General features: G+C 34.8%; 2 protein-coding genes across 10 annotated transcripts in view; both read left to right on the forward strand.

The window, feature by feature from the left end:
* Positions 1–2,690: 2,690 nt before the first annotated feature.
* Positions 2,691–12,037, forward strand: NSMCE4A (NSE4 homolog A, SMC5-SMC6 complex component). 2 transcript variants are annotated; one of them, XM_058187280.1, is made up of 11 exons: positions 2,691–2,947; positions 3,652–3,732; positions 5,713–5,843; positions 7,018–7,169; positions 7,939–8,038; positions 8,695–8,785; positions 9,355–9,449; positions 10,075–10,123; positions 10,279–10,367; positions 10,848–10,936; positions 11,040–12,037. In XM_058187280.1, the coding sequence occupies exons 1-10, from the start codon at positions 2,890–2,892 to the stop codon at positions 10,911–10,913; spliced, it is 912 nt and encodes a 303-aa protein (XP_058043263.1). In that variant the 5' UTR covers positions 2,691–2,889; the 3' UTR covers positions 10,914–10,936; positions 11,040–12,037. The 2 variants fall into 2 exon arrangements, with proteins under 2 accessions (XP_058043263.1, XP_058043264.1); XM_058187281.1 differs by having other exon boundaries at positions 10,848–10,931.
* Positions 12,038–16,378: 4,341 nt separating this feature from the next.
* Positions 16,379–27,598, forward strand: part of ATE1 (arginyltransferase 1) — a 78,390-nt gene continuing 67,170 nt past the window's right edge. For 3 of the 8 annotated variants that reach the window (XM_058187272.1, XM_058187274.1, XM_058187278.1), the window contains exons 1-5: positions 16,382–16,698; positions 19,759–19,822; positions 21,051–21,113; positions 24,656–24,759; positions 26,484–26,732. In XM_058187272.1, the coding sequence (XP_058043255.1) occupies positions 16,593–16,698; positions 19,759–19,822; positions 21,051–21,113; positions 24,656–24,759; positions 26,484–26,732 (586 nt within the window). In that variant the 5' untranslated portion in view covers positions 16,382–16,592. Of the gene's footprint in view, positions 16,699–19,758; positions 19,823–21,050; positions 21,114–24,655; positions 24,760–26,483; positions 26,733–27,598 lie in introns of all 8 variants that reach the window. The other 5 variants (XM_058187276.1, XM_058187279.1, XM_058187271.1 and 2 more) reach the window with 4 other exon arrangements.

Here is a 27,598-nt window from a genome sequence, read left to right on the forward strand (position 1 = left end):
GGATGGGTGCTAACTTCCTACAATAGAATAATAACAGAATTCAGGTATTGTGTATTTTCATTCAGCAGTGTTACTTGAAACTGTTGGAAGAAATATCCATCTGGGTTCAGTTCCAAGTGGGGACAAAGACACTGGAAACATGGAGGCTGCTTGGAAAGCAGCCATTAAAGATGGTTTAATGGTGGCCAGGATCACATGGCTTGAGTTCCTGAACAGAAAAGGGGTGAGATCCTGTGTGCTCCCTGGCTTTATGCTTTTTCTGAGCTTTGAACTTTCTGGGGCACAGGAAGAGTATCCTGATTGGTTGTCAGACTCCCAGGGGGTGGGGGTCTTAGCTAACATTGTAGGTTGTCCCTCAAGCTTGCCTGAGCCTTGCCATGTGGTGAAATGGGTAGAGGCTAATCCTATCATGTCCTGAGGGCCATGTCTTAATCCCATCACCCTGGAGTTGAAGGTCTTCTGTGTTGTAGATAAGATGTCTTTTGTCTTTCTGGGGCTATTAACAAAGGTGGGGGCCGCTTTCCAAGAGCATGTTTCTCCTTTTCTCATCCAGGAAGGTATAATATTCTGCTTTTTAAAATATTTCCTAGAATATTTCATTCTTCTAGGAGGGGGGTGGGTGCTAAATTCCTACAAAATTTAGATAGAACTAAATTAGGAAAACAAGAGCAAATTTCTTTTCTAGATATCCTTAATTTTCTACTGCATGTTTTAATATTTAGTTTATATATACACAGAGAGAGAGACAAAAGAAAAATGCATAAAATTATAAATGAAAAAAGCTGAAAAAGACAAAAACATGTTTATTTACAATTGATGCCATGATTCAGGAATTATCTGTAGCTGATTTATAATCAGTGAATAGTTAAAGTATGTTTGTCTTTCCCATGCTGAACAGTTTTGATTGTACTGCAAGTCAGTTTCTTTAGTACAGAAGTCAATTGCCAAGTGGCGAAGAGATAAACTTCAAACAAATATAAATATCTGAAAATACTAAATTGAGTTAATACATGTAATTGCTTTTTACCGAAATGGAAAAATCTATTTTAAAAAAGCATTAATTTCACTGCATCTCCAATAACCTAAATGCAACGAAATCATTTCTAAAATAGCGTCTTGTTGAAAAGGATGCGACTTAAAAACCTGCCACTATGTGGTGCTGTGAACCAATGCCATTAATAGTTATCTTCGTTTCGAAAGACAAGCATTTTTAAGCAACTGAGCACCATCACCCTGAAAAAAAAGTTTATTTATATATCTATCCAATGTCGACCTGTATCATCCACCAGTATATATGGAGAGAACAGTCCCAAACTGGCACGTGGTCTTGCAGGAAAAGACACACAACTCCTTCCTTCACTCTTCCAGGTGAGCGTTTCTCCAACTAAGCTATAAAATGTGTGAACTTCAACTCCCGGAATTCCTCAGCCAGCATGTTTAAATTCACGTATCTTAAAACGGCTGAGTAACTGATAGGTGAATGGAGAAGAGACCCACTACTATCAAACATTCGAAACTGCAACCTTCGCGTTCTGACTTGGACCTTCCGGCTTGCCGTCAACGTCTATAAAGCTTTCGGATCAGATCCATGGCCTTAGATATCTCGGCCTACTACAGCTATAGAAGCCAACTTTTTCATTAATTTAGAGCTCTCCTAATTTTTGTTACCTATAATAAATAAGAAATAATACTAAAGATCAGGGGTCTCCAACTTTGGCAACTTTAAGACTTGTGAACTTCAGCTTCCAGAATTCTCAGCCCTCAAAGCTGAGCAAAGAAAAGCTGGCTGAAGAACTCTGGGAGTTGAAGTCCACAAGTGTTACAAGTTGCCAAGGTTGGAGACCCCTGCTACAGAGAGATTTACAGCCGACATTTTCGAGGGCTGTTCGCCACTTCGTTATCAATTATCGTTATCAAAGCATTTGTTAGAGACCCCCCAACACCCACTTCACGGTTTGTTTCTACTGCTCCCCTTTGGGAGGAGGTTTCGAAGTATTTCTAGCAGGACTACCAGATTCTGTAACAGCTTTGTTCCCTTTGTCATCAATCTGGCAAACTTGCAAGATTCGTTTCTTTCGCCATGTACATTTATACATCTGAACTAGACTGTTGTTTATCCGTGTCATATATGTGGGTACATGCATAATTTTGTATTTCTTTATTTTGTCATGTTTATGTAGTGCATATTGTTTAAACTGTTTAAATGTTTGCTAAATTGTTAAAAGTGTTAAATTTGTACCCTATGACTATCATTAAGTGTTGTACCTTGATGAAGGTATCTTTTCTTTTATGTACACTGAGAGCATATACACCAAGACAAATTCTTTGCGTCCAATCATACTTGGCCAATGAAAAATTATTCTATTCTATTCTACTCTATTCTATTCTATTCTATTCATATTGCAGGTGGTGACACTTTGAGAGCTGTATGCAACGAAATTTCATTTAATGCATTTCGATTAGTGTACATTCAAAATGACAATGAAGTTTCTGTTCCATTCCTATCTCCATTCCACTCCATTCCCATTCCTATTCTATTCTAACTGAAGACGGCGAAATGACTCTTCCTCGTTCTAAAATCTATTGTGACAACAGCGACTTCCCTATTGGCGTTGAGAGTTCTCTCTACTTTATTTATCTCTACGTTTACACTGCCTCTTCCCGCCTCCTTTTCCCGGCGTTCAATGCGCGAGGAAGAACAGCTGAGGAGAGAGACGGAGGGCGGAGTTCGAGGCCAGAGGCCCGGCAGGAACCGGGAGCGCTGCCTCATCTTGGCGGTCGCTGAGTTTCTAATGCCCTGCTGGGCTGTCCCAGAAACCGGGGATTGGGCCCCAGGTGTCCGGCCGGTTCTATTTCGAGGTGAAAATTTTCGGGGAGGAATTTGACGAAATGACGACGCGCCGCGTTATCCGCCAACAGTACCGAGAACTAATTTCTACCGTTCAGCGTAAGTTCCTCCCCCACCCAATGAGGAGAAAAATGGCGCGAAGTAATCCCGCTTGATCCAGGAAGCCGGCTGGGGTGGCCTTGGATCGGTCGTTGCCGGCCAACTCTGTCTGCGTGGGGGCGGTGATGCGTGGGGGTATAAAGAGGGAAGCGAGTGGCGCTTCGGGCCGTCTTGAAGATCGAGGGCTCCTTGGTGCGTCTGTGAGCTTGCTTGTTCCCTTGCAGACGTTTCTTTACCCAAACTAGGTCACATCATCCGTGTTAGACTGATGTGCCTTAGGATCGTGCGAGACAGGGGTGCTCTGCTCTTCTCCCGTTTGGGGATCCTTTTTCCTGTCTGTGGGGAAGATGGGTGGGGAGCATTCCAGTCTTGCATCTTTTCCGTCCCCACTTTGCTGTGGTTTGGAGGTGGTGGAGCTTGAGAGCTCACGCCATTCTGAGATTCCTTTCCCAAACCTTCATTCTTCTAAAAAATAAATGTCTAAACGCCTCAGTTGTTGGGGTGGGGGGGCATTCTTTATTTTATTTTTTTTAAAAAACATATAAAATGTAATCTAAATCTTAATTGGAATCTTTGGGCATCTTGTGCTTCAAGAAGTGGAACTCTTATTTTGCAAATTGGTGTATACACTGGTTTTAACGGGGTGGCCTTTTTGGTTTAGGTATCTCAACGATTAAATTGGGTGTTTTTTTTTATTTTCCTAGAAAACCATGAGCTGATGCTGAGCACCAATAATGATAAATTGACAGAAGCTCTAGAAGATGCTGATAAACTGTTCTCTGGAGGTAAGATGAGAATTATCCCAAATACTTCACAATTTTTCAGTGCTTGATTTCTTTCTACAAATTTCTAGAAGCTTCTATTAAAATAAAAAGGAAAGATTATGTGTCACATTGCTACTTTTATTTAATACATTCAACTTATTCTAGTGAGGAAATATAAATCATTTTGTTTACTAATAGTAGCCATCTGTATTCTTCAGAAAGCTTGAAGAAGATTTTCTATAAGCCTGAAGAAACTAGAAGAGGCCAACAGAGAGGAAAATTACTTCCCTAAAATTATTTCCCTGTAATTAAAATCAATTAAAAATTCAATCTCCTCTCCTCTCTAGTAGTTTCTTTCTTAATAATATGCTACTTTCTTTTTAACTGATAAGTATCTTGTTTTTATTAATACTTCATGTTTGGTGGGCAGTAAATGTTACATCAAGTGATATGAATATAAATGATAAAGTATGAAACTCAGCAGGAAGAATAGTTCTGATTGTTTTAAGTATTAATAGAAACCCATAGCATGCTTTTACAAGACAATGTAATAATGAACATACTAATCACACATATATTAAGCAAGCAATATGCTAAGTGATATAAATGAAAAAAAAAGTTACAAGATAGTATCAATAAAGAGATACAGATAATCTTTGTTGCCTTTTCAGTTACAAATGGCTACCTAGTTCTGATTGATAGTGGGCTTTGTTTTGGTCCCCTTTTTTAATGACATTATAGTGCACTTTGGAGACAACCCTTGATTGGTAAACCTCAAAGCTTAAGCTTCAAGGAAGAACTTTTATTAATTTTCAGAATAAGTGAGGGTACGGGAATTTAATCTTATTTCTTGCTGAAATCCAGTATTGTTTGGAGATAAATTGTCAAGACATACAAATCTGTAATTTTTCAGAAGCTGTTGGGGCTCTGGTTCTATCTCTAACATTTATTTCATTTGGAGAAAAATGGCAGCTTTTAGTACACTTGTGTTGCTAATAAAATATTATAAACATGATTGTGAAATGTAATTGTCATTCTTGACACTGCTCTTCATTGATCTTTACCTTGTTATCTTGAAAAATTTAAAACTTAATTTCTGAAGTTTAGGAAATTTTTTTAAAAAATAGAGCTTGGTGTTTGTGAATCTGGGGCCTGATTCTAAACTTATCCAAGGTTTTTTAAACAAATTTTGTAAAGAGTCAATGCTGCGTTGTCATTGCCACAAGTTCAGTGTTTTTATATTGTTAAGATGTTAACATAATTAAAACCAACAAAAATATACAACTAGTTGACACTTACTAAATCAGTATTTTTTTACAGATTATTATCTGTATATAGGTAGTCCTCAATTTACAACCATTCATTCAGTGACCATTCTAAGGTAGAAAAATACGATTATTTTTTTATACTTAATATTGTTGTAGCACCTCCATGGTCATGTGATCAGAATTTGGATATTTGGCAACTGGCGTGTATTTATGATAGTTGCAGTATCCCAGGGTCATGTGATCATCTTTTGTCATAATCTGAGGAGCAAAGTCAATGGTTAATATTTAGAAGCAAAGTTTCACTTAACTGTTATTGACAACTTCAGTGATTCATTTAAAAGCTGTGGCAAGAAAGGTCATAAAATGGAGCAAAACTTAACAATTGTCTTGCTTAGCAACAAAATTTTTGAACTTAATTGTCATACATCCAGGACTACCTATATTGCCAATTATATATATAATTTTATTCTTATTCTTACTTTTATTCATATTATTCCTATTCTTTTATTAGATCATACAGCAAATAATTAGAATGCATATCATGCTTAGAATTCTCTCCAAAAAAAATGCATTTTTTCTTCTAGCCCATCACATTGAATTGTTAACTTATTCTTATTTAGTTAACTTGCGATTTGTGGATACAACAAATCAGAAACTGAATATTAATGAAAATTATGTTCTTGTCTTCAATATCCTTTGAATCTAGCAAAATATTTTTCTTCTTTCAAAACAGTGTCCTGGGCAAGGGAGGCCGCTTTAGATGCCCAGTTCCTAGTTTTGGCATCAAATCTAGGAAAAGAAAAAGCAAGCCAGTTACACTCAGATATGACAATATTTGATCCATCCGCATTTGCTGAAGATTTAGTAAGTTTGCAATGATGAACTCTATAGTAATATAAGGCTTTTCTGTTTTATTAAATAGAATTTGATTATATATTTATGATTCCATCAACATTTCATTATAGTAACTCAACTTGTATTTGTTGTTTAAATGGGAAACAATATTTTTTTAGCAAAGCTAATAGCAATATTTAAAAGTATACTTAAATATTTCACTCATATAAGCTGAAATATACGGTAAGTTTTAAAGGCTGAAAGGAAGAAAAGTATGCAGTGCACTTGAGGTCCTTCAGTTCATGGGAACCAGACTGTTAGCTTGCTGTTGCATTAATCATATATTTTAATAGATGTTAGAACCCCATTGCTTATTTTAAATGTAGGCTGTAACTCTTGGGCTGTCATACTTTATAATCTCTTCTTTGGTTTTCTCACACTAACTTCAAATCAGTGAATTCTTGCAGTATTGAAAATTACTGTTCAGTATCAATGTTTCAGTATTGAAAAACTATTCAGTATCAAATATGTAGTGATTAATTTTTTTTATCCTATAGAATTATTTTGCTGTACTGGGTAGTTAGAATTGTAAGCCATGTGTCACAGTTCATTTTTGCTCCATCACCAGTCATGAACTAAAGAAAATTAAAAATTACTGCTCAGGTTTCTTTAGATTTTCATTTTTTTAACCTGGCATCACATACCAGACTTGCTGGTAGTTTGGGTTTAGGAAAAAACGTATTTTTCTGCTTGTCTTGTCTGAAATCACATATTATAGTAGCTAAGGCAATTCAAATAGTTCTTTGTACCACTTCAAAGAGAGAATTGGCTCCCTCCACACTTTCAGTTATGTAAATAGTTCTGCATTTTTGGAGACGGTGGTGAGGGGGGCCGGTTTGTGCAAAGAGATAACATACACCACATATTTCAAATGGAATTCCCCATTTAAAAAAACAAGATAAATTAAGATGTTATAATTTCAGATCAAAGTTGCAAAACACTGTATTTTGAATTATTTACATATGCATTTAGTATAATTCAGTATAGATTTAGACATAAATGTAACTCCATAAGCATAATATTACTAATATCTTCAAAATGTTGTGCACCTTAACATCATATTTCTTGAATTAAATTCTAATTTCATATTGTTGTGTATTTTGTATAAAATACAAATTGATACCATAATATATTTCTTCTACAGTTATCAATTATGGGTCTAAATCGTTTGGAAATAGAAGACAGTGATAGTGAAGAAGAACAGGTTGCTAGTGGATTCTTACCTACTAATGCTTGGCATAAACTTGGTGAAGAAGCAAAAAAATACTTTAAGAGGGCACCAGTTTTCCATTTCATGTGAGTTTATTTGTGGTATCCATCATTCAGTCTGGTGTGGTAACTTTTACAGGAATTATGCTGTAGATTTCTTGTTGCTTGAAACTTGAATAACACAATTAAAGAATCTTGCACATATATAATTTGTCTACTGTTCTCTTTAAGCTTTGTTCTCAGCACTTTGGAAAGCCTTGCATATATTTTCTGGAAGTTTGCAATGCCTGAACACTTGTTGAAGTGAGCAAGATACCTAGCTTCTATGTTTTTATCTGATTGGACTTGTAAGATTTTTGCCAAAGACCTTTTATTATGTTGTCATTCCTAGCTTCCATGTGGCATACATCAAATGGGTTTGGGGCAAGGAGGTTTCGTGATAGAAAATACTGTTGACCCTAATTTATTCCATAATTGGAACAAGATATTCTTTCCAACAGTGCTTTAAAGGTGTTCTATAAATGTTTCCTTTCTTGCTCTTAGGTAATAATGTTTTAAAATTTAAAATAAGAGCAAGAAATGTGTAGTTGAAAGCAACAAGACTAGGATTTTGCATGCATATGTATTATTCTGACATGACTAACATCAAAACTTTATTAAGTCTGAAGGCATGAAACTGAAAGAAATACTAATCTCTCAACAGTTCAAACACCAGGGTTTTTTTTTGTTTTTTTTTGAGGCTTCTATTACTAGATTCTTCTAGTTAGCCATATTTGCAAAATAGAATGACAGTGTTATTGTCTTCAGATTATTTGGAATGTTACATAAGGAATTGACAATGTTTTCATTGGCTTAGGTTAGGCACATTTACTCCTGATCCTCCTGCTGAAAGGCCACGAATTGAAAGGCAACGAAAGAAGGCAACTTCAGATGGAAACAGAGCAATGCCTGCACAAGTGAGTTACATATGAGAAGTAAAGTCTAATGTTACTTTGGGGATGAGAAACTTCCAACTGAAATTCATAGCACAGTAACAGAAAAGGACACATAAATAGATTTTTTGTTATAACAAAGCTTTACGATGAACAATGATTTTCTTGCAGATGTTTGGATCTAACTTGTACTGAAGGAGGGTGTGATATTTGCCCCATTAATCTTCTAATATACATACATATAAATTATCCTTTGAAGAAGCTGATTCTTTATTGTAATTTGTAAATGGTGTATACAAATTTAAAGTCAACTTTAAAAGCGTATTCCTCATATCAGTAGAATTATTTGAGGTCAGTTCTATTTTTGCACATTCTCCTATCTGTTAGATAGGAGAATGTTTGCATACATCACATATCTATTAGGAAACAGAAACTGTTTAACTCAGCTTCAGATATTTACTCTTTTTATAAATACATTTCATTTGTCCCAGAAATCAAGTTTACATTTATGAAAGTATTTCTGGTTGTGAGGCACCATAATAAAGTATGCTTTAAGGAAAAATGCAATATTTTAAAAAATTAATCTTAAGAATATTATAATAGAAGGGGAAGACTGCTACAACATTGTCATAAAATATAGCTATATTGACAATAGCTTGTTAAATTAATTCCTTTTTTAGTTAAAGAAAATGGAAGAATCTCATCAAGAAGCTACTGAAAAGGAAGTAGAAAGAATTTTGGGATTCTTACAAGCTTATTATGCAGAAGAACGTAAGTTAATGGAATTCAGCATTCATACAGTTGCCTCTCTTTTCTTTAAGAATTGTTATGGTGGCTAGGATATGAAGAGTATAAGATCAGGGATGCTATGTCAGAACAAAAATGTTTGAGCAGAAAAGTTCCGTTGAAGTTATAAAGAGGCTGTAAGCTTCAAACATTTAGCTGTATTTTTTTTTTTTTGGCAATATGCTTAATTTTCATGGTGATATTTGTACTGGAAATGCTCAATTATATTAATTTGGCTCCATATATACATATTTCTCAATCTGATGTTATGATAATACTTTGGTGTAGGAAGAATCATTCAGACAGTATATATCTAGGATTTGTTAAGAAAATTCAGTTTACATTTCTTATTCTCCTGCAGACCATGATTAGATCTGCCTTTAAATTAAAAAAAAAGGAATAGTGAAAAATACTAAATCTGGGCTTAAAATTTTTTTTTCCATTCATAGATGAATGATAGTTAAATGATGTTGAAAACAGAAAGTAAACTAGAAATAGGCTGAATTGCTAAATGATTGTATCAATATTAAAATTATATTGTTTTTACATTATAGCTTCTACACCAATATCCTTCCTTGAGTTTGTGACAGACCCAAATTCTTTTTCACGAACTGTGGAAAACATGTTTCATGTCTCATTCTTAATAAGGGTAAGGAAAAACAATTTGCTCCCTTAATTACAAAAAGCAAAATGTATTGTGCCACAAATATATGCACAAGATTTGAACCATCCATGTTGGAAGGCTGCTAGTTGACTAATTCTTCTTTCATCTCTTACGTAATAGAAATAATTTGAATGTGTGTTTATAATTTACTAACCTCCCTTTTATAAACTGATTTTTTCCCTTTTGACATTGGTAATAAATTGATTTTGAAACAAGCTTGATAATTATAAGGAATATGGTATTATATTTAGACACTTGAAATATGGATCATGCTTTGTTTTTGTTAAAAAATCTGATTGGTTTTTTTCTTAATGGAAATAATTTGGTTTTAAGTCCTACAATCTGCTGTTTAAAAAATTAAAACTGGAAAACTAATTCTTGAATGACTGGGTTTGCTTTATGTACTAAACCATAACTGAATAATGGTTTATTTCATATAATAATGTAATCATGCAATTCACTTAATCAAAGTCAAACAAATAATATGTGGCTAAATTTGTTTATCATTGTTATCGCTGCTGAATTCAGCCCAGTAAATGTATTTCATATTTCATAACCTGTTTCTGATAGGTTTGCTATCTTGGGGGTAAATTGAACTTTTTTTTCCTAGGATGGACTTGCAAGAATAAAACTGGATCAAGATAAGCTTCCTATAATAGGTAATGTTGCAATATTTCTAATACTAGGAATTGTTTTAAACAAATGTCTTTGTCTCTTAATTTGACATATACTTGAGTTTATATTGTTTTAGTGAAATTGCATTTTCATTTCTTTAAATATAAACATGTGTCCCAAAAATACAATATTTTGTTAGAACCTCTACGTCCACAAGGAATAGAAACTTATGAGGATATTCACGCACGGAAGCAAGCCGTCATATCAATGAGCTATCAAGAATGGATGGTACAGTTAAATATTTTATTTCCAGAAGTTATTTTAAATATTCCTGAACTGTGTTTCTGTATCTAAAATGCTATAACTATGATTAACATATCTATATTATTTAGATCTTAAAAATATGGAAAGGCAAGGTCCTGGTTTTGTAATTTGAAAGGGGAAAAATATTTCTTTTTCTTCCTTCAATGTGTGTATCACAGTAAGACAGGCTGTTGATCAAAGTAGCAATGCATTTCATTCATATATTCTGTAGTTTCCCATCTTAAAAAAAATTGCAGCACATATCCTGAGTTTACATTGTAAAAGTATGGTAAAAATAAATGCTAATCAGAAATTCTGTTAACTTGTAATATACATAACTTTGCATTTAACAGCTTAATATTTTAACTAATGGTGGCTGAAAAGGTAGATACGTTTATTACGCATTGCACATTTTTATCTCTAATACTATAGATTAAAAGACATAATATTTTTATTTTTACATAGAATATTGTGGAGATATTTGAAATTTCACAGCCAATGATTCCACCTCTTTCACAGTCAAAGAAATGAGATGAAGCTGATCTGAATGTAAGGTACTATTTTTTGTTTAATTTTTTTGATATCCTTTTTCTTGTTGATATTCAAGCACAATGAATGTTAGTTTGGGCTGACTTGAATTCTATCTATCTTTTGCAGATTTCAAAATCATTCTTTTACACAAGTATCCATAGTTCTGTAAGAACCAGCTTGATCTTGGATGGAAATGAGCTAAACTTTCCTGTTTAAGTACTGCATATTTGCTTGAATAAGGGGAGTGTATCCAGGTTTTCTAAGTAACAACGTTGTATTATACAACATATTGTACATTATTTATTTGCTGTAACAGCAAATTAGTCTTCTTGTAGCTTTTATATTCTGAATGTGCTTTGTCTTATTACACATTCATTTGGTCAACATTATGTTGTTTCAATTTGTATTTCACTTTTTCATAAAGCAAAAAGTTAGCTAACAATACAAACAAAATACGATACATCTCAGTAGCAGAAGAGATTTGATCAGTCTTCAGAAGTGGAAAGAGTTCCCAAGGGAGTTTGCTCTGTATTTTTGGAGTGACGCAGAACATGCCTTCTTTTATGTGCCTGAAAAAGACTGCTTTAAGGATCCTTTTCTATTAATTTTAATGTCCAAGGAGATTCATACTGAGAGACAAAGATAGTTGTGCCTAAAACCGTTTAAATGTTAAAGGGTGGTACTCTCTGTTCTTTATGTTGCAGCAATATGTGTTAATTATATATTAGTTTAGGAGAATATGCACTTTTATAGATCTTATTTATAGTTCCATAGATTTTGAACCTCATTGTTTGTGAATGATGGTGTAGAGAAGAAAAATGGGGAGTGGAAATGCAAGACCAAGAAGAAAGAAAGGCTGAGAAGAAAAGTGCATCAGGCTCTCTACATCATAGAATGTACTTACCTAGTTGAAATATTTTGTTTTCCTCCATCATACCATTTGGGTGTAATTCTGCATTTAAGATAAGCATTCAAATGTTTATGGTGAAAAGAAGGATGAAGTAGAATGCCTTTGGGAAATGGCTTATAAGAACAAAGTAACTTGTGGATGTCATTCCGTATATTGAAACTTTCGCAGAAACAACCATTTGGAATTAAAGACTTTGATACACTTTTGCAATGGGCTGTGTGTTCAAGATTAATAATTTCAAATGTTTCTGTAGTCATTTTTGAGTTGCATAAGCTTGTTAACATTTACAGAATAATGAATATAAATATTAAATATAGATGATAATATGGAAACTTTGGCTTTGAAAATACTATTTTTTGGACTAAAGGTGCAGTCAAGCAGATGCTGGGAAGCTGCCCTGCACTTTATAAATTATTCTTTTGTAAGTATTTTCTTGGAAAGTTGCATGAGATAACAAAGTGTAGTGGTATTTATAGTGGATACAAAAAATAGGTGAAGCTGGATTAGTTGTTAATTTATAAAATTCGATGGTGTTCTTCCGTTCCTAGCATATATTATTCCATCACTAGATTTCTAATATGCATATGGGCATCATACAAATCATACATAATATAAACGCATCACGGAGATTTGTTTTTGAATCCAAATGAGCAGATTTTAGACAATTATAGTCTGACTGCATTAATGTCAGAAAACATGCAGTCTTGTCAAACTGATTTTAGGGTCTAGTTTTAGTTTAAAACTGCTGACAAAAAATCCTGTGAATTGTTGATGTGATGGGTGGTGGTTGCTGATCAGAAGAACTGATTAGGTGGTTAGATATTTTGCAGCATTGTAGGTGACAGTTGATGCTGCTGACAATCCATCCAGTCAGAGCTGAAGAAGCTCCTTGGATAAGAAGTAAAACATTTTAAAAAAAAACCAAGAGAGTCCAGTTGCCTCTTGAAAAAATACCTTTTGATCATATATTGCTGTTTTTTGATGAATACAGATTGTCCTCCACTTATGACTAATTGAGCAAGGAATTATAATTGTAAGTTGTACCAGTCATTAAGTGGGTCATCACATGATTATGCCTGATTTTACGAACTTTTTTGCATGGTCTTTAAGTGAATGGGTGTTATTTTGCTGGAAACAAAGTAAACACCAATTAACAGCAAAAAAATGTAAACTCTTGTCATGAGTGGGGGTGCTGAAAACAGCTGTAAATGCAGGCCAATTGCCATGTACCCAAAATGACCTGGGGGTCGGGCATTCAGAACTTTGAATCAGATTGTAAATACCTTTGGGAATGGGACCTGTAAACTTTGGCTGTAAGTTGAGGACTACCTGTAATGTGCTAGGTTAGGTGGTATATACATTTCATCTCGAGTCTTTAGTATAGATATTACAGTATGATGATCCCAGCATCATATGAATTCAAAGTACAAAGAATATTTCATTGCCTTTTGTAAATGTTGAACATATCTCTTAAATAACTTACTCTGAATCTGCAACATTATTTCTTCACATCTAGAAAAGTATTCCCCACCTATGAGTGGAACAATTTCAATAGGGACTAAATAGTGGATTAACTAAAGGCAATCAGCAACTTGATGGCACATAATCAAAAATCCAGTAATTATTGAAGTACAAGTAGCCCTCACTTGATGCCAAGTGACCCGGTTGTTAAGTGAGTACTCACCTGGCTTCTTAGAAGAAGGTACGGGACTGCCTCCAATTCTTCCCAGCAACCTCTCTCCCCTTCCATCTCCCTACTTTTGGCTTCCTTCCGATCCACCAATTACCCGGTCCCCTGGCCAGTGACTGCACTGCCCACCATTACTGTAGTAGTCAGGGTCCAGGCATTTGCAAGGTGCAAAGATGTCTCACTGCCTGTGCAGCGTTTATTACTTTTATACAGTTTTTACAAGCGGAATAATGCAAACTGGTAACAGTGTTTTCATTGGTAGATTCTCCCCCTGAAATACCAACCAGAGGCCCTGCTGCTGAACTTAAAGTGAGGTAATGCAAATCAGAGCCAAAATGAGATAATGTAGACATTCAAGGTGCGTAGGCAGTCGGTCCATAGCAGTTTACTGCACACGGCCCAATACCACAATCTTCCACCTCCACACACTACCACCTGGGTCCTTTTGTGTGCTGGCCAGGGTTTCCTTTCATAACTGGTGCAGCCAGGACTGCCATTTGCACCAGCTCCTTTTGTGCTGATTGTTTTGTGAAAGGAGGACTTGGCAGGTACCTAAAATGAGGCATCAGTAGCTTGATGTGGCGCAGCACACACCTGCCCATAGTTCTTACTTGGTGGACTATACTACCTTCAGGGATCCCTAATCCTCAGGCCACTCATACAAATGAAGTGTGTGCTTGCATGCGCACACACCTGCCACTCTCAGAACCAACCTCTGCCTACCCCCACCCACCAGCTGGCCCATCAAGCTGGAAAGATTGGGGATTGCTGGTCTCTTGGACATTTCCACAGCATCTCCCCTTGCGTGGCCAAGATGGTGAACCTAGTGGAAGGGAGGGAGGCAAAGACAGCAAAGGTCCACTGCAGTTGTAAACATGACAGGACTGAATTTTCACATGACTCTGCACCTGCAAAGGCCAGAAGTAGAGGGCTGCTCATAAGGCCTTTTGTTCCGTGCCATCATAACTGAATACATGCTGAATGAAAGGTGGTTAAGCAAGAACTGCCTGTATTTCTCATTCTCTTTGTGTCTATAAACCCATAACTGATTTCATTCTATAACAAAATGAGAATATGTACTTTTGATCTTGCCATATCTAGCTTCTGCAGCATGTCTCAGAAGTTAGATATATTGTTACTTTTTGTGCTTAATAAAAATTAACAGAACACATAGGAGTCCGACTGTCTGGTTCAAATTATATGAATACGAATGCATTCAGAAAAGAATAGAATCATCTCACTAAGCACACATAAGATAGATGTATATAGCAAGAAAATAATGATTTGGGAAATGGGAAATCATTTGTGAAAAATGTGCAATTCTCTGGCCCCAGACACAAATGTAAGGTTTTCTAGTTTCTTGCTTTTCATTGCTTTTATATGAACATATCTCTGAAAGGGGGGTGGGGGAGTTTAGTAGAAACCAACCAGACAGTGCCATTTATTATGGTTTATTACTGCTATACAGAAATGGATAATGTTAAATTTAAAACAGCAGCAGCACATACCCCGTCAAAGATAATTCTTTGCCCTGAAAAGATCTTAAGAAATATATTTAGTGCTGGATGAACTTCCAAAACTGAAAAAAAGCACTTGTACAAGGAGGCAATCAGTCCTCAACTGTGAGATGGAACATGATGAATGTAGTGGGGAATGAAGTATGTTTACTTTCATGGATCTGTTGAAAATACAGAAGAATCTACCCTACATAAAATGGGTAAGCTGTGGAAAAACACTTCTGAGGACAGAGAATTAGGCAGCTGGATGCAATGACTCTATTTCCTGGGGATGAGGAAAGCTCCACATTAGATCTATATATGAGGGTGCAAAAAAGAACTCCCAAATGGTCATTGTTGGTTCTGAGCTATGTAACAATCAGCAGTGACTAGTGGAACTATTGTCTCTTGGTTAGTTAATGTAGCCTAAATGAAGGATGGCAAAAGATACATTAATTGCCCATCTGCTAGTTGAATTCCTCCTCCATGCCACTTCATTTTAAAAAAGCCACCCAATTCCCAATTAAATGATCCTATTCCTTATTAATAAAGAAGTTTAGAGGTATGTGCTACCAACTGAGCAGAGTAGGCAATTTAACACTACCAAAGCCCACACATCACTGTAATATGCACTGTAATATGCACTATAAAATTAGACTTAATCTCAGGACCTAGAGTGCTTTCCTGAAGCGACTGGCAGGCTTTTTCAGATATTCACTTTTAATCCTTTTTTTGTGTGTGTGCCCAAAAAAACACAAGACATGGCATCGCTTCAGAGTATCCTTGGCACCTAAAAGAAAATTCCTCAAGTTCTTCCTGGTCTTTAGAAATAGAACAGTAATATTACCTTTTGTTGCATTTATTTGTCTGAAGATAAAGTTGACCTACAATAACCTATAAAATGTTGACCTGCAACGTTTTACTTTCTGGACCATGGGACGCTGTTGTTTCCAAAACACTGCAAGGAAGAGATGCGAAGAACTAGTGATTTTTGAACAAATCTATATATTATGTATGTATGTGTTGGTTATGCATGTATGTATAGGATACATATATATCCTATATTGTGTAATTTTAAAAAAAATAGCTTGCACTTGTTTCTGTGGAATTCTGTCGGTCAGAACGTTTTTGAAATAAAAAGGCCAGTAAGGTAGCCATATCAATATGATGCAGGCTAACACTTTTATTATAGCTTCATCTTGGGGCGAGATGGGTGACAAACAAACAAATTTAATAAATCAAAAATAAATAAAATCTGCCTAATTATTTTGAACGAGGATACGAAGCTTCTGGAGGCCGTAACACCAAAGCACAGAGATAAAAGTAGGTAAGCCTTTAATGAGGTTTCCCCCCTTTCTGGCTTCAAATAGTCCTATTCGGCCCCGCAAATGGAAGCTCCGCGTTCTACCTTTGGCAACCGGAAGTTGTGGTCGCAAGCGGAGGCCTTCTGTTCAATCGAGCTGCCTTCTGCCCTGGGTTAAAATGGCGGCTGCGGCCGCTGCCGCTTAAGGCGCCCGAGAGATTACCTCGGCTGGACGGCGGACGCTGGGTTATCGGAAGGCGGAGGCAGCCGGCCGGCCAAGATGGCGATGATGGGAAGCGGTTTCTTGAGCATCGTGGAGTACTTGGGGGGAGACGGTGGCTACCGCTGCGGCTATTGCAAGAACGACACCGGCAACTTCTCCCACGGTACGAGTCGGACGCGGGAACAGAGCAAAAAGCCAGCGCGGGAGAGGCGAGGAAAGCCGAGCCTTTCCATCATTTGCCTCCAGGGCGAGTCTTTCGGTTGCAGGGATATGCCTTTTTAAACGGTAGGCCGCGCTTAGGGTGAAGGCGAGGAGTCGAAGCGGGACAGCTTCGGCCCATGTTGGGCTTCTTCAGCCGAGGGTAGAGGGCAGGCGGCGCTCGGTGCCTCCCACAGCCGGTTTCCAAGCGCCTCTCGAAGTTATCCTTTTAAAAACACTTACCAGGGCACGTCACAAGTCGCAAAAGGAGCCGGGCCCATCTCTAGTTCGAGCCCTTCTTTGCCGTTTAAATGACCAGAGTGGGAATTAAAAACAGAAAGAGGGAAATGAAGCACCTGTTCGCTTCTGACAAATACCCTGGGATCTGTTTTCAGGGGCCCCCTTACAAGTTATCTGATGCTTTTCGGTCTTCATTTTTTGCCCTCTTCCTCCCAATATAGCCCCTTTCCTGGCTACCAAAGGACAGTTAGTATTCTACTTACAACCACAATTGAACCCACACTTTCATTTGTTAAGTGAGACATTTAAATGAGTTTTGCCCTGTTTTATGACCTTTCTTGACATCTTTGTTAAGTGAATCATTGCAGTTGTTAAGTTGGTAACACAACTGTTAAATAAATTTGGCTTCCCGTTTTGCCCTGTTTTATGACCTTTCTTGACATCTTTGTTAAGTGAATCATTGCAGTTGTTAAGTTGGTAACACAACTGTTAAGTGAATTTGGCTTCCCCGTTGAGTTTGCTTGTGCAGAAAGTCACAAAATCAGTGATCACATGACACTGTGACTGTCATAAATATGAGTCAGTTGCCAACCTTCTGAATTTTGATCATGGGGATGGTACAACAATCGTAAGTGTGAATAAGTGTCATAAGTCACTGTTTTCATTGGCCGCTGTAACTTTGAATGGTCACTAAATGAACTGTTGTAAGTGGACTTGTACTCAGAAAAATTCTATAAGCACATTTTATTAAAACCCATAAGTCTTTGTAAGCCCCAGCACATTTTCTCAGGCGCATGGGAACTGATATAGAATGGGTTGGGCATATGTGTTAAATATTTGTTGTTATTATTATATACCCACAATAGAGAAAAGGCAAGAAATTAAATGCCAATTAATTGAAATGTATAGCATTCCCACCATACATGGAACTATAAACTAGTCAATCACTGTATGCACTTGATCAGATTGCATTTATTATACTTAATGCTTCATTGTTTTCAATCCCCAAGTATTAAAGAGAATAGTAGATTTTAAAGAAAAGAAATAGAGATTTGTTGTAAGGAGATAAGAGGAGAGGAGAGAATAAGAGAATAAATGAACCTATCACAGATATTTAAAATAATATAATTGTTTTAAATTAATTAATATATAATTAATATATTAATTATTGACCTCACCCCATTCCTAAGAGGACCATAAGGGGCGTACATAAGCGCACAAACGTGCCTACCGTTCCTGTCCTATTGTTTTTCTTTTCTTCTTCCTATATATGTTTATATGTGTATATACTATATAATCTTTTTGTATGATGTTGTGACAAAATAAATAAATAAAAATAAATAAATAAAATAAAATAAATAAATAAATTTAAAGGAGTCAAAAGAGATCTTGTGGGAAATACTGTTGAAATAGATGGGGCATTGAGCTGAACTTCATTGTGGGGATCCACTGACAGCATCTTCTATCACAAAAGTGCTCTTCAGATCAGGGTGCATAAAAATGGATGACTTTTTTTTAAAAAAAATAAAAAATAGATTTTTAAAATTTAAATTGGATTTTTTTAAACTATAAATCAGATTTTTTATTTTTATCAAATTTATTTTAATAAAATGCTTTTGGAGTAATAATCTAAAGATAGTTTTCTATTTAAGATACATTAATAATTTAGTATATTCAGCATGAAATGGAGCTTAGTTATGTAGCATGAGGCTGTATGTTCTGCAATATTTACATTTTTGGTAAATTCATTCAATGAATCTAAGCTCTGCAAGCATGCACCGCATTGATGCATTCACACAATTTCGCAGTAACCATGAGATAAATCATAAAACAAAGTTCAGGAATATTCCTTTATCCCATTGTTTTGCAAATCTTATGTACACTACAAACTGTATGATTGTTTGCAGAGAAATGCATCTGTACCACTAGGCTCTATGTGTGAGGAAGAAGGGCAAGCAATAAAAATGAAAGTGAAATCTTCTAAGCAACTTATAGATATAATATTAAAGAGCACCTGTCATTTCAGATCCATCATGGCAGCGCCTGTTAGTGGGCATCAATTCACCTGCTGCCTGCCACATCCCTCATGTTGTGTCACTGCCACATCACCAGGCATCCCATTAAAGTGAATGGGACTGTCGGTGAGTCAACAGTGGGTCAGAGGAGGAGCCGCTGTGGGACAGAGATGACAGCTGCTCTTTAAAAATTATGATTTAAATCGAGTTGATTTAAATCAAGCCTTTTTACTAGTGATTTAAATGCACTTGGTTTAAATCAAATCCACCCTGCTTCATATATAAGAGCATTAACCCAGATTGCTGGTTGGCAAATTCTGGCGGTTATAACTGTCCATCTGGAAAGTGCCGTGTTTCAGGAAGGCTGATTTGAGGACTTGCAGCATACTAATCCATGGCTTATTTAATAGACCCAGTTGCCTGGGTCATCTGACATACTGAACTATAAATTCACTGGCTGAAATCATAGAACATATTGATCTGATGTATTATATGAAGCCAGACATAATAAAAAGTAATCTAATGAATGAAAATAAGAACAAGATGTTGAGGAAGCTATATCTGCTTGTTGCAGAATGTACAAAAGCATTGCTTTAATGTTAATTATGTGTTTTAACTATGATTTTGACAAGTTTCAATAGTATTTTTAAAAATTATTTGTGTTATTAAGATGTATGTAGGGAAGTTTCCATAGGGCATTTTTTCATTGTTTGAAGGACAGTTCTCCCAATATTTTGTATAAATATTTTCTATATGAATATTCGTGCCAGGCATGTGGGCTCATTCACTGACTGTTCAAGACTACCAGGATCTTATAGATCGAGGATGGCGAAGGTAAGTGATTAACTGAATATTCCAGGTCAAAAACATGGGATCATAACCAGTCAAATACTATTCATGTCCTATAAAATATATGAAATCATTAAGTACCCCCATATATTTAGAGTCTTAGACATTATTTGAGGTGATGACACCAATTGTATCTTGCTACGTAAAATAATTCTCCAAATATTACCTGCATAATATTGCCTTATATTATGTATTGCCTTATACACTGTAAGCCGCCCTGAGTCTTCGGAGAAGGGCGGGGTATAAATGTAAAAAAAAAAAAAAATAATAATTGCAAGGATTTTAGTATAAAATGAGAGTTAAAAATTATACCACCATATATTTTAAGTATTCACAGTAATATAAACAATTAACACTCTGGAATCTACTGCTTCTTATTTCTAGTGTGTTCTAACAGAATGAATATTGGAAGAGGGAATGCTCATCAACCTGCCCCACCTCCACAGGTTACAAGTACAGGGTCTTAATTGCTGCTTAAAACATTTAACCACAACTGGGAGACCCAGGTTCAGATCTACCTCAGCTATGGAAAATGGATTGTGTTAAAATTAGAGGAAAGAATACTTATAGCTGCCTTTAGCTCCTGCAAGAATGGTGTGATATAAATTTACCAATAAATAAAATTTGGGGGCTTTTTAAGATATGGTACACTGGCACTCTGTATCTTTGGTTATCAGGGAATGAAAGTTTGGAATAAAATCCTATTTAGATTAATTTACCACTCTGTATCATATATTTATTGCTTCATTCATCTTTAATTTCAAGGAATTTAAGTTAAAGGAAGTCAGAATTTGAATATGCTAAACTTGTCATCCGTATCTTTCTCTATATAGTTTGGAAAATGTCCATTAAAGTTAGAGGGGCTAAATTGCTAGGGTCTAGGATAATTAGCTAATATTTGTGTAGCCATCCAAAGTATTATAATACTAGTTGTAAAGGTATCAGGAAATTGAAGATGAAAACATTGTTTCCATCAAAGAGATGATGAGATTGGTTAACGTTATAAAGCTCAGAAGATTTATGTTATGTTATGTACATTAGCACAGCAAAGATTTGAATGACTTCTGTAAAACGTATAGATTATATAATTGATTATATAATTTGATTGTTTATATAGAGCTTTTACACCTCTAAGGTGGGATATTTATTATATATTTTAGCTTAAGAGCATTCTAAGAATTCATCAAAATATGTTCATCTTTTTAATTCACAGAAGTGGAAAGTATGTTTATAAGCCCACTATGAATCAGACATGTTGTCCTCAATATACAGTAAGGTAAGTCTTGTGCAGTATTTAATTTTTTTTCTAATTCAGTGCCTGTGTTATATACCGTATATACTCGAATATAAGCCGATCCGAGTATAAGCCGAGGTCCCCAATTTTACCCCAAAAACTGGGGTAAACTGGGGACTCGAGTATAAGCCGAGGGTGGGAAATGAGGCACCTACCGGTTGGGGAAACCCTCCCTCCCTCAGCTGAGAAGGCTGGCGGCTCCCCGCCCGCCTCTCACTGCACCGCAGGGCTTCCCAGCCGTCCGGTAAAATGTGAAAAAGAAAAAAAAAAACTCGAGTATAAGCCGATATACTCGAGTATAAGCCGAGGCTTAAAAAAACAAACTCGAGTATAAGCCGATCCGAGTATAAGCCGATCCGAGTATAAGCCGAGGGGACGTTTTTCAGCACAAAAAACGTGCTGAAAAACTCGGCTTATACTCGAGTATATACGGTAATTGACAGATTCAAATGTCTGTTTAAGTGTTTAGCATGTCCCAGCCTAATTTGCCTTGTAAATGAGAGTGAGCAATCATATAGCAGAGTGGTTTCTAATTAATAATTCCCATAGAGTGGGAATTATAGGAAATGTCTACATTCTTGACTAAAACCTTGCAAGATTTCAAGGAGGACTAACTGGAATATTGTTAGATTTGGTGATGCTGTGAGGTTACAACTGTTTTAATTAAGATAATAAATTTTATTTAAAACTGGGGTTCAGCAGATTTCGTGTTAGGACAAGTGTCTGTGTTAGTCTATAGGATGGTTATCAAAGACTTGCAGTACAATGAAAGTTTGCATTAAAATCTTTATAAAGACATATTGTTGACCTAGCTAGTCAAGAAAAATATTTAATTATTTATCAAAGTTATATGCCTTCGAATTGTGAGTTACAGAACATTAAATGAATAAAAGCAATGCAAAATAAAAAAAATTATAGTAAATCACTACTGTATTAAGTAGCTAATTTAAAAAGTTGGAAATAGACAATATGAGTATAAAGTTAGAGCTTTTGCAGATGATGTAGTGGTTACGTTAACGAATCCTATAAATTCAAGTAGATTTTTGTTGGAAGTAATTGATAAATATGGAAAGGTATCAGGATTTAAAATAAATCAGAATAAAACAAAAGTGATAATTAAAAATATGTCTATACAACAGAAACAAAAACTAGAGGAAATGACAGGATTTGAGGTAGTAAAAAAGGTTAAATATTTAGGGGTCTATATTAGCTCATCGAACAAGAAACTTTATAAGAATAATTATGACTTGCTATGGCAAAAAGTTCAGAATGATATGAGTGGCTGGAAGAAATTGCAGTTATCCCTATTGGGAAGGATTGCGGCTATTAAAATGAATGTGTTACCTAGATTTTTGTTTCTGTTCCAGATGATACCAATAATTAAAAAGGATAAAAATTTGGAAGATTGGCAGATTGGGATTAACAAATTTATATGGCAGGGTAAAAAGGCGAGGGTTAAAATGAAAATAATACAGGACTCACGGGAAAGAGGTGGTTTAAGAATGCCTAACTTTAAATTATATTATGAAGCAGTAGCCCTTTCAGTAATAAGTGACTGGTTTAACTTAACAGAGGAAAGAATTTTGAATATAGAAGGTTATGACTTGTTATATGGATGGCATGCGTACTTATTTTATGAAAAAAAAGTGGATAGGGCTTTTAAGAATCATGTGTTGAGAAGTGCTCTTTTGTGGGTCTGGAAAAAATATTCCTATAAATTAGAATACAAGATTCCTATATGGGCGAGCCCTAGACATGCAATAGAGAATATAAATATAGAACAGAAACAGGAAATGATTACTTATAAAGAACTTTTGTATGCTGAAGGAGGTAGATTGCAATTAAAATCATTACAGGTATTAAATGAAGAAGGGAGGAATTATACTTGGTTTCAATATGGGCAAATAAGTGCTAGATGGAAAGAAGATCAAAAAATTGGTATAATGCAAAGGGAGGAAAATTTAATAAAGCAAATTAGAAATCAGACCCAGGAGCATATAAAGAGATTGTATAATGTGTTGCTTGAAATAGATTCGGAAAAGGATTTGGTAAAGGATTGTATGATAAAATGGGCACAGAATATTCAGGAACCAATAATGTTGGAAACATGGGAGAAAATTTGGGTTAGAAATGTTAAGTTTACACAAGCACAGAATTTAAGGAAAATTTTTATAAGATGTTTTATAGATGGCACTTAGATCCCAAAAAATTATCATGTATGTATCCTAATATCCAAGCGAAATGTTGGAGGTGTGATTGTGATGATGCTACATATTTTCATATTTGGTGGACTTGCAAGAAAATTAAGGTCTTTTGGATAAGAATTTGGTGGATTATTCAAAATGTACTGAAGAAGAAGATAAAGTTCCTGCCACAATTTTTCCTTTTGGGAATTATAACGGATTGTACAGGGATTGAGACTAAATTGATTCTGAATTTAATAACAGCAGCAAGACTGTTGATTGGACAATACTGGAAGAAAGAAGAGGTACCTACAATAGAAGAATGGATACTGAAAGTCATTAATTTGGCTAAGATGGCTAAAATCTCAGCGTTTTAAAAGACAATACGCAGGAAAGATATTTAATTGAATGGAAAAATGGATTGATTATCTACAAAACAGAAATAAGATTAAGAAATATCAGATTGCTTTTGAATAATTAGAAATTTATTTTATGTAATGGGGAGGGGGTTGGGAGATGAAAAGCTTTGGATGTGGTTATTTGGATTGGAAGGGAAAATTTTATTCTATGTTTGGTTTATGTATAACAATACCTTGTGATTGACCCGGGAAGCCGGGGGGGGGGAAGGGGGGAAGGGGTTTTTTTTTGGGAGGGAGGGGGGGAAAAGGGGGAAAATGTTTTTGTTTTTTAAAACTCTTTCAATAAAAAAAAAAAAAAAGTTGGAAATAGAAACTGGTTTCAAATAGTGCTCAATCAATCCCCAAGCAAGGCTCTGGAACAGCATGATCTTTACTACTTTCCATAGCATCCACATTGAGGGAGCTTGTCTAGATATAGGAAGATATATCAGAAAAGTAGCATTTTTGATTCCTTATGTTTTCATACTAATAACTTTTCTTATATTTACTGGTCTTTGTCAAAGATGCTGTACAATAGTTCTTTGCATTTTGATGCTGAGAGCAGAGGAGGAGTATCTATCATATTGAAGTGTACATGATTTCTAGATTTTTAGAAGGTTTTGGCCTGGATGATTGAGTCTTCAGTTATGTATTGCATTTCATTTTGGGGAGATGGAATAAAAAACTTATTGAAACACTGTGAATATTTCACTGGATTTTAATTCCAGAAAAAAAATGCAATTGTTTAAACAGGATTCATAATTGCATAATTTCCTATGCACAGGAAATTACTTAATCATATGACATATATTACTAATAACTATATCCATATAGCTTTTTATATTCTAGAACTAATTTATTAATTAATACAAAATGAAGCATACTTAATTACTATATTACTTAGGACATACGTTGACTACAGTTATTCTTTTTTCCTTTTGAGGTGCCAAGCATTACACTTCCAACCTTCCAAATCACATAAAAAAGTTTTGAAGAAGATGTTGAAATTTTTAATAAAAGGAGAACGTTCAAAAGCAGATATCGAAGGTAATTGTTTAAGAATCCTTTAAGAATTATTTATTGATGTGTTCTGGAATTTTTTTTGAAAAAAAGTAGGTAGTTCTAATTCATTCAATAATATAAATTTTTGTATCAGTTTCAAGTTAGAATTTGGGGAAAATTTTATAGATTTATTCCATAATATTTCTCATTGTTGTGACTGTTTCTTTAATATTTCCATCCATTTGCAGTTTTTATGTGGTCTGTCTCTAGGTGATATCTAAGTAATAGTGTATATACACAAACCTTGGTTTATTATGTGCCATTAAGTTGTTTTCAATTCCTAGTGACCACATAGATATTTTTTTAATGACCTATCTCTAATTTGTTGAATATTTTTTATTACTACTTTGATATTTGCAGTGTGAGTTCTAAATAGATACACCCTAATAAAGAGAAATCGATTTTGTATGAGCTTTTCAAATTCTGTCATTTTTCTTAGAAGACACCTTTTTTTTGAGGTTAGTTTTTATTCTTCCAGCAATTTGTGGTGGACATGTAAAAAAAATACCCTTTAAAAGTACTGGAACAAAATACACAGCACTATTCAGAACATTTTAGAAATCAAATTACAATTGCTTTTCCTAGACCTAATTCCAAAAACATGTTAATTTAAAAAATCACAATGTATTAAAATACATGTTCAGTGCTGCAAAAATAAATTTAGCACATGATTTTCAAAGAAATATGTTATCATCGATTGGAAATTTAAACTTGGAGAATATGCTGCAATGTCAAAATTAACAGTGTATATTAGCAACAGAAACTTAACGAAAGTTAAGCAAAAATGGCTTCCAAACATTTTTATATTACCCAGCAAAGTGTAATATATGAAGTGTTTGAAAGTATAGTTTTAAAGCGCAAAAAGAACTTACTAAAGAACTGAAATTAGAAATGAATTTATAAATTATAGATTAGTTGAGGTTAGTGTTAGGGGTGTTAGAAACCATATTTTTCTCTAATATTTTAATAGATTTTAGTTTTTATTATTTAATAACAAATACTGGAGATATTATTATATAATAGTGCAGTGATTCAGATCTTTTTTCACATTGTTAAAATAATTTTATGATTTTTATGAAATTATGATTAATTTCTCATCATTAATACATTGAATACAAATCATACCACCTCAGCAATTCCGCTGTTCACCCACCAACTCATAAACTTCTTACTAACCATTTTTTTTACCTTCATAACAGAAAAATTTCTTAATCTAGAAATTAAGATAACTCCTTATTTTTCCAATTGGGACTTTAAAAGAACTTTTGCCGCTTCCTGTTTTTTTTAAAAAGAAATTAGAGTCCACTTTGCTATCTCAGTTGCTTATTCAAAATGTTGCCATGTTAAGAAGGCATATATGTTAGTATGTTTGTGGAATTTCCCTTTAAAGGTGGCTCCTTTGTTTGTTACATAAGGTTATAGTTCAATCTACTAATGAAATATATGAGGTGTCACCTAAATCCATTCTGGGTATACGTAGCATGGGTGAAATGATTGTACAATTTCTCTTGACAACAGTATATTCTATTTAGAGTCTTGGGAGTCATTTGATACATAAATTTAATTTATTTATTTTGAAAGCTCAATTATATACATATTGTGGGATCAACAAAACGTAATTTGTTCATGTTAAAGTAGAAAAACTTTTATTGGCAGGAAGTTTGCATTTACCCATTTTGTATTTGTGTTCTCTGTATTATTATTTGTAGTTGATCCCGTGGAGTCTCACACCAAAGAGGCTGATGGCTGTAGTTTTTCCTTAAAAAACCCACCTATCAGAAGCCAATCTGAATTGCTACCACTTAGTACTGATCCCACAGAAGAGGAAGAAATGACAGAAGAAATAAATGTAAAGGAAGTAGTCTCCAAAAATTCTGAAAAGTGTAATGAAAAGTTGAATATTGATTCCAGCAAGCCATTACAGATAGCTCACATTGGACATGTCACCCCTAAACCAGGTAATGTTTTTGTTTTCTTTTGCTTTAACTTGGCAAACTAGATTTACATCTGCCTATTTTATGCTGCATTGTATCTTTCTTATGATTGTGAGAGCCATCTGGGAAAACCAGAATCAAATAATTGCACAGTGAACCCTTTCATTCTAATGATTTTTTTGCCAAAGTTGTTTAAAAGGACGGGCTTAGAAAATCCTCTTTTCCCAAAAGGATGTATTGGCATTGTTATTTTAGGTGAGTCTTTATCCAGTATTAACTAACTTTGTTAGAACAGAATTTATGGTAGCGCTCTCTCAGCCAAACATAAGAAAATGTATTTCATTTTTAAATTCATTTTTTCTCCTTTTTGTGCAGGTTTTTCTTTTTGCCAGAGAAAAAGACACTAGAATTAATTGTAGTGCTTCTTAGACTAACAAGCTCTGCTTAACTAAATTCTAACATTAAATGTATTATGACACTTTTATTTATCAAGAAACTTGCTAAAGATAAAGGTAAAAAAAGTTCTAAATTCTAACATTAAATGTATTATGACACTTTTATTTATCAAGAAACTTGCTAAAGATAAAGGTAAAAAAAGTTACAGTATAGCTGGCTATCTTCTCAATTTCATTAACTCCTTCATGGTAATGGTACTTGTAATCTTGTTAGTTCACAATTCTCAGTTTTATTTCACTATATTGGATACATAAATTAGCATCTTTGTCTTGGTTCAACAAGTAAACTTTGTGTTTCTTTACTTGTGTTCAGCAGGAATCCTGCTAAAGCAGTGTTTCTCAACCTCAGCACTTAAAGATGTGTAGAATTCAATTCCAATGCTGGTGGGGAATTCTGGGAGTTGAGGTCTGCACAGCTTTCAAGGCCAAAATTGA

Source organism: Ahaetulla prasina, chromosome 6 (genome assembly GCF_028640845.1).
Source record: "Ahaetulla prasina isolate Xishuangbanna chromosome 6, ASM2864084v1, whole genome shotgun sequence".
Lineage (NCBI taxonomy): Eukaryota > Metazoa > Chordata > Lepidosauria > Squamata > Colubridae > Ahaetulla > Ahaetulla prasina.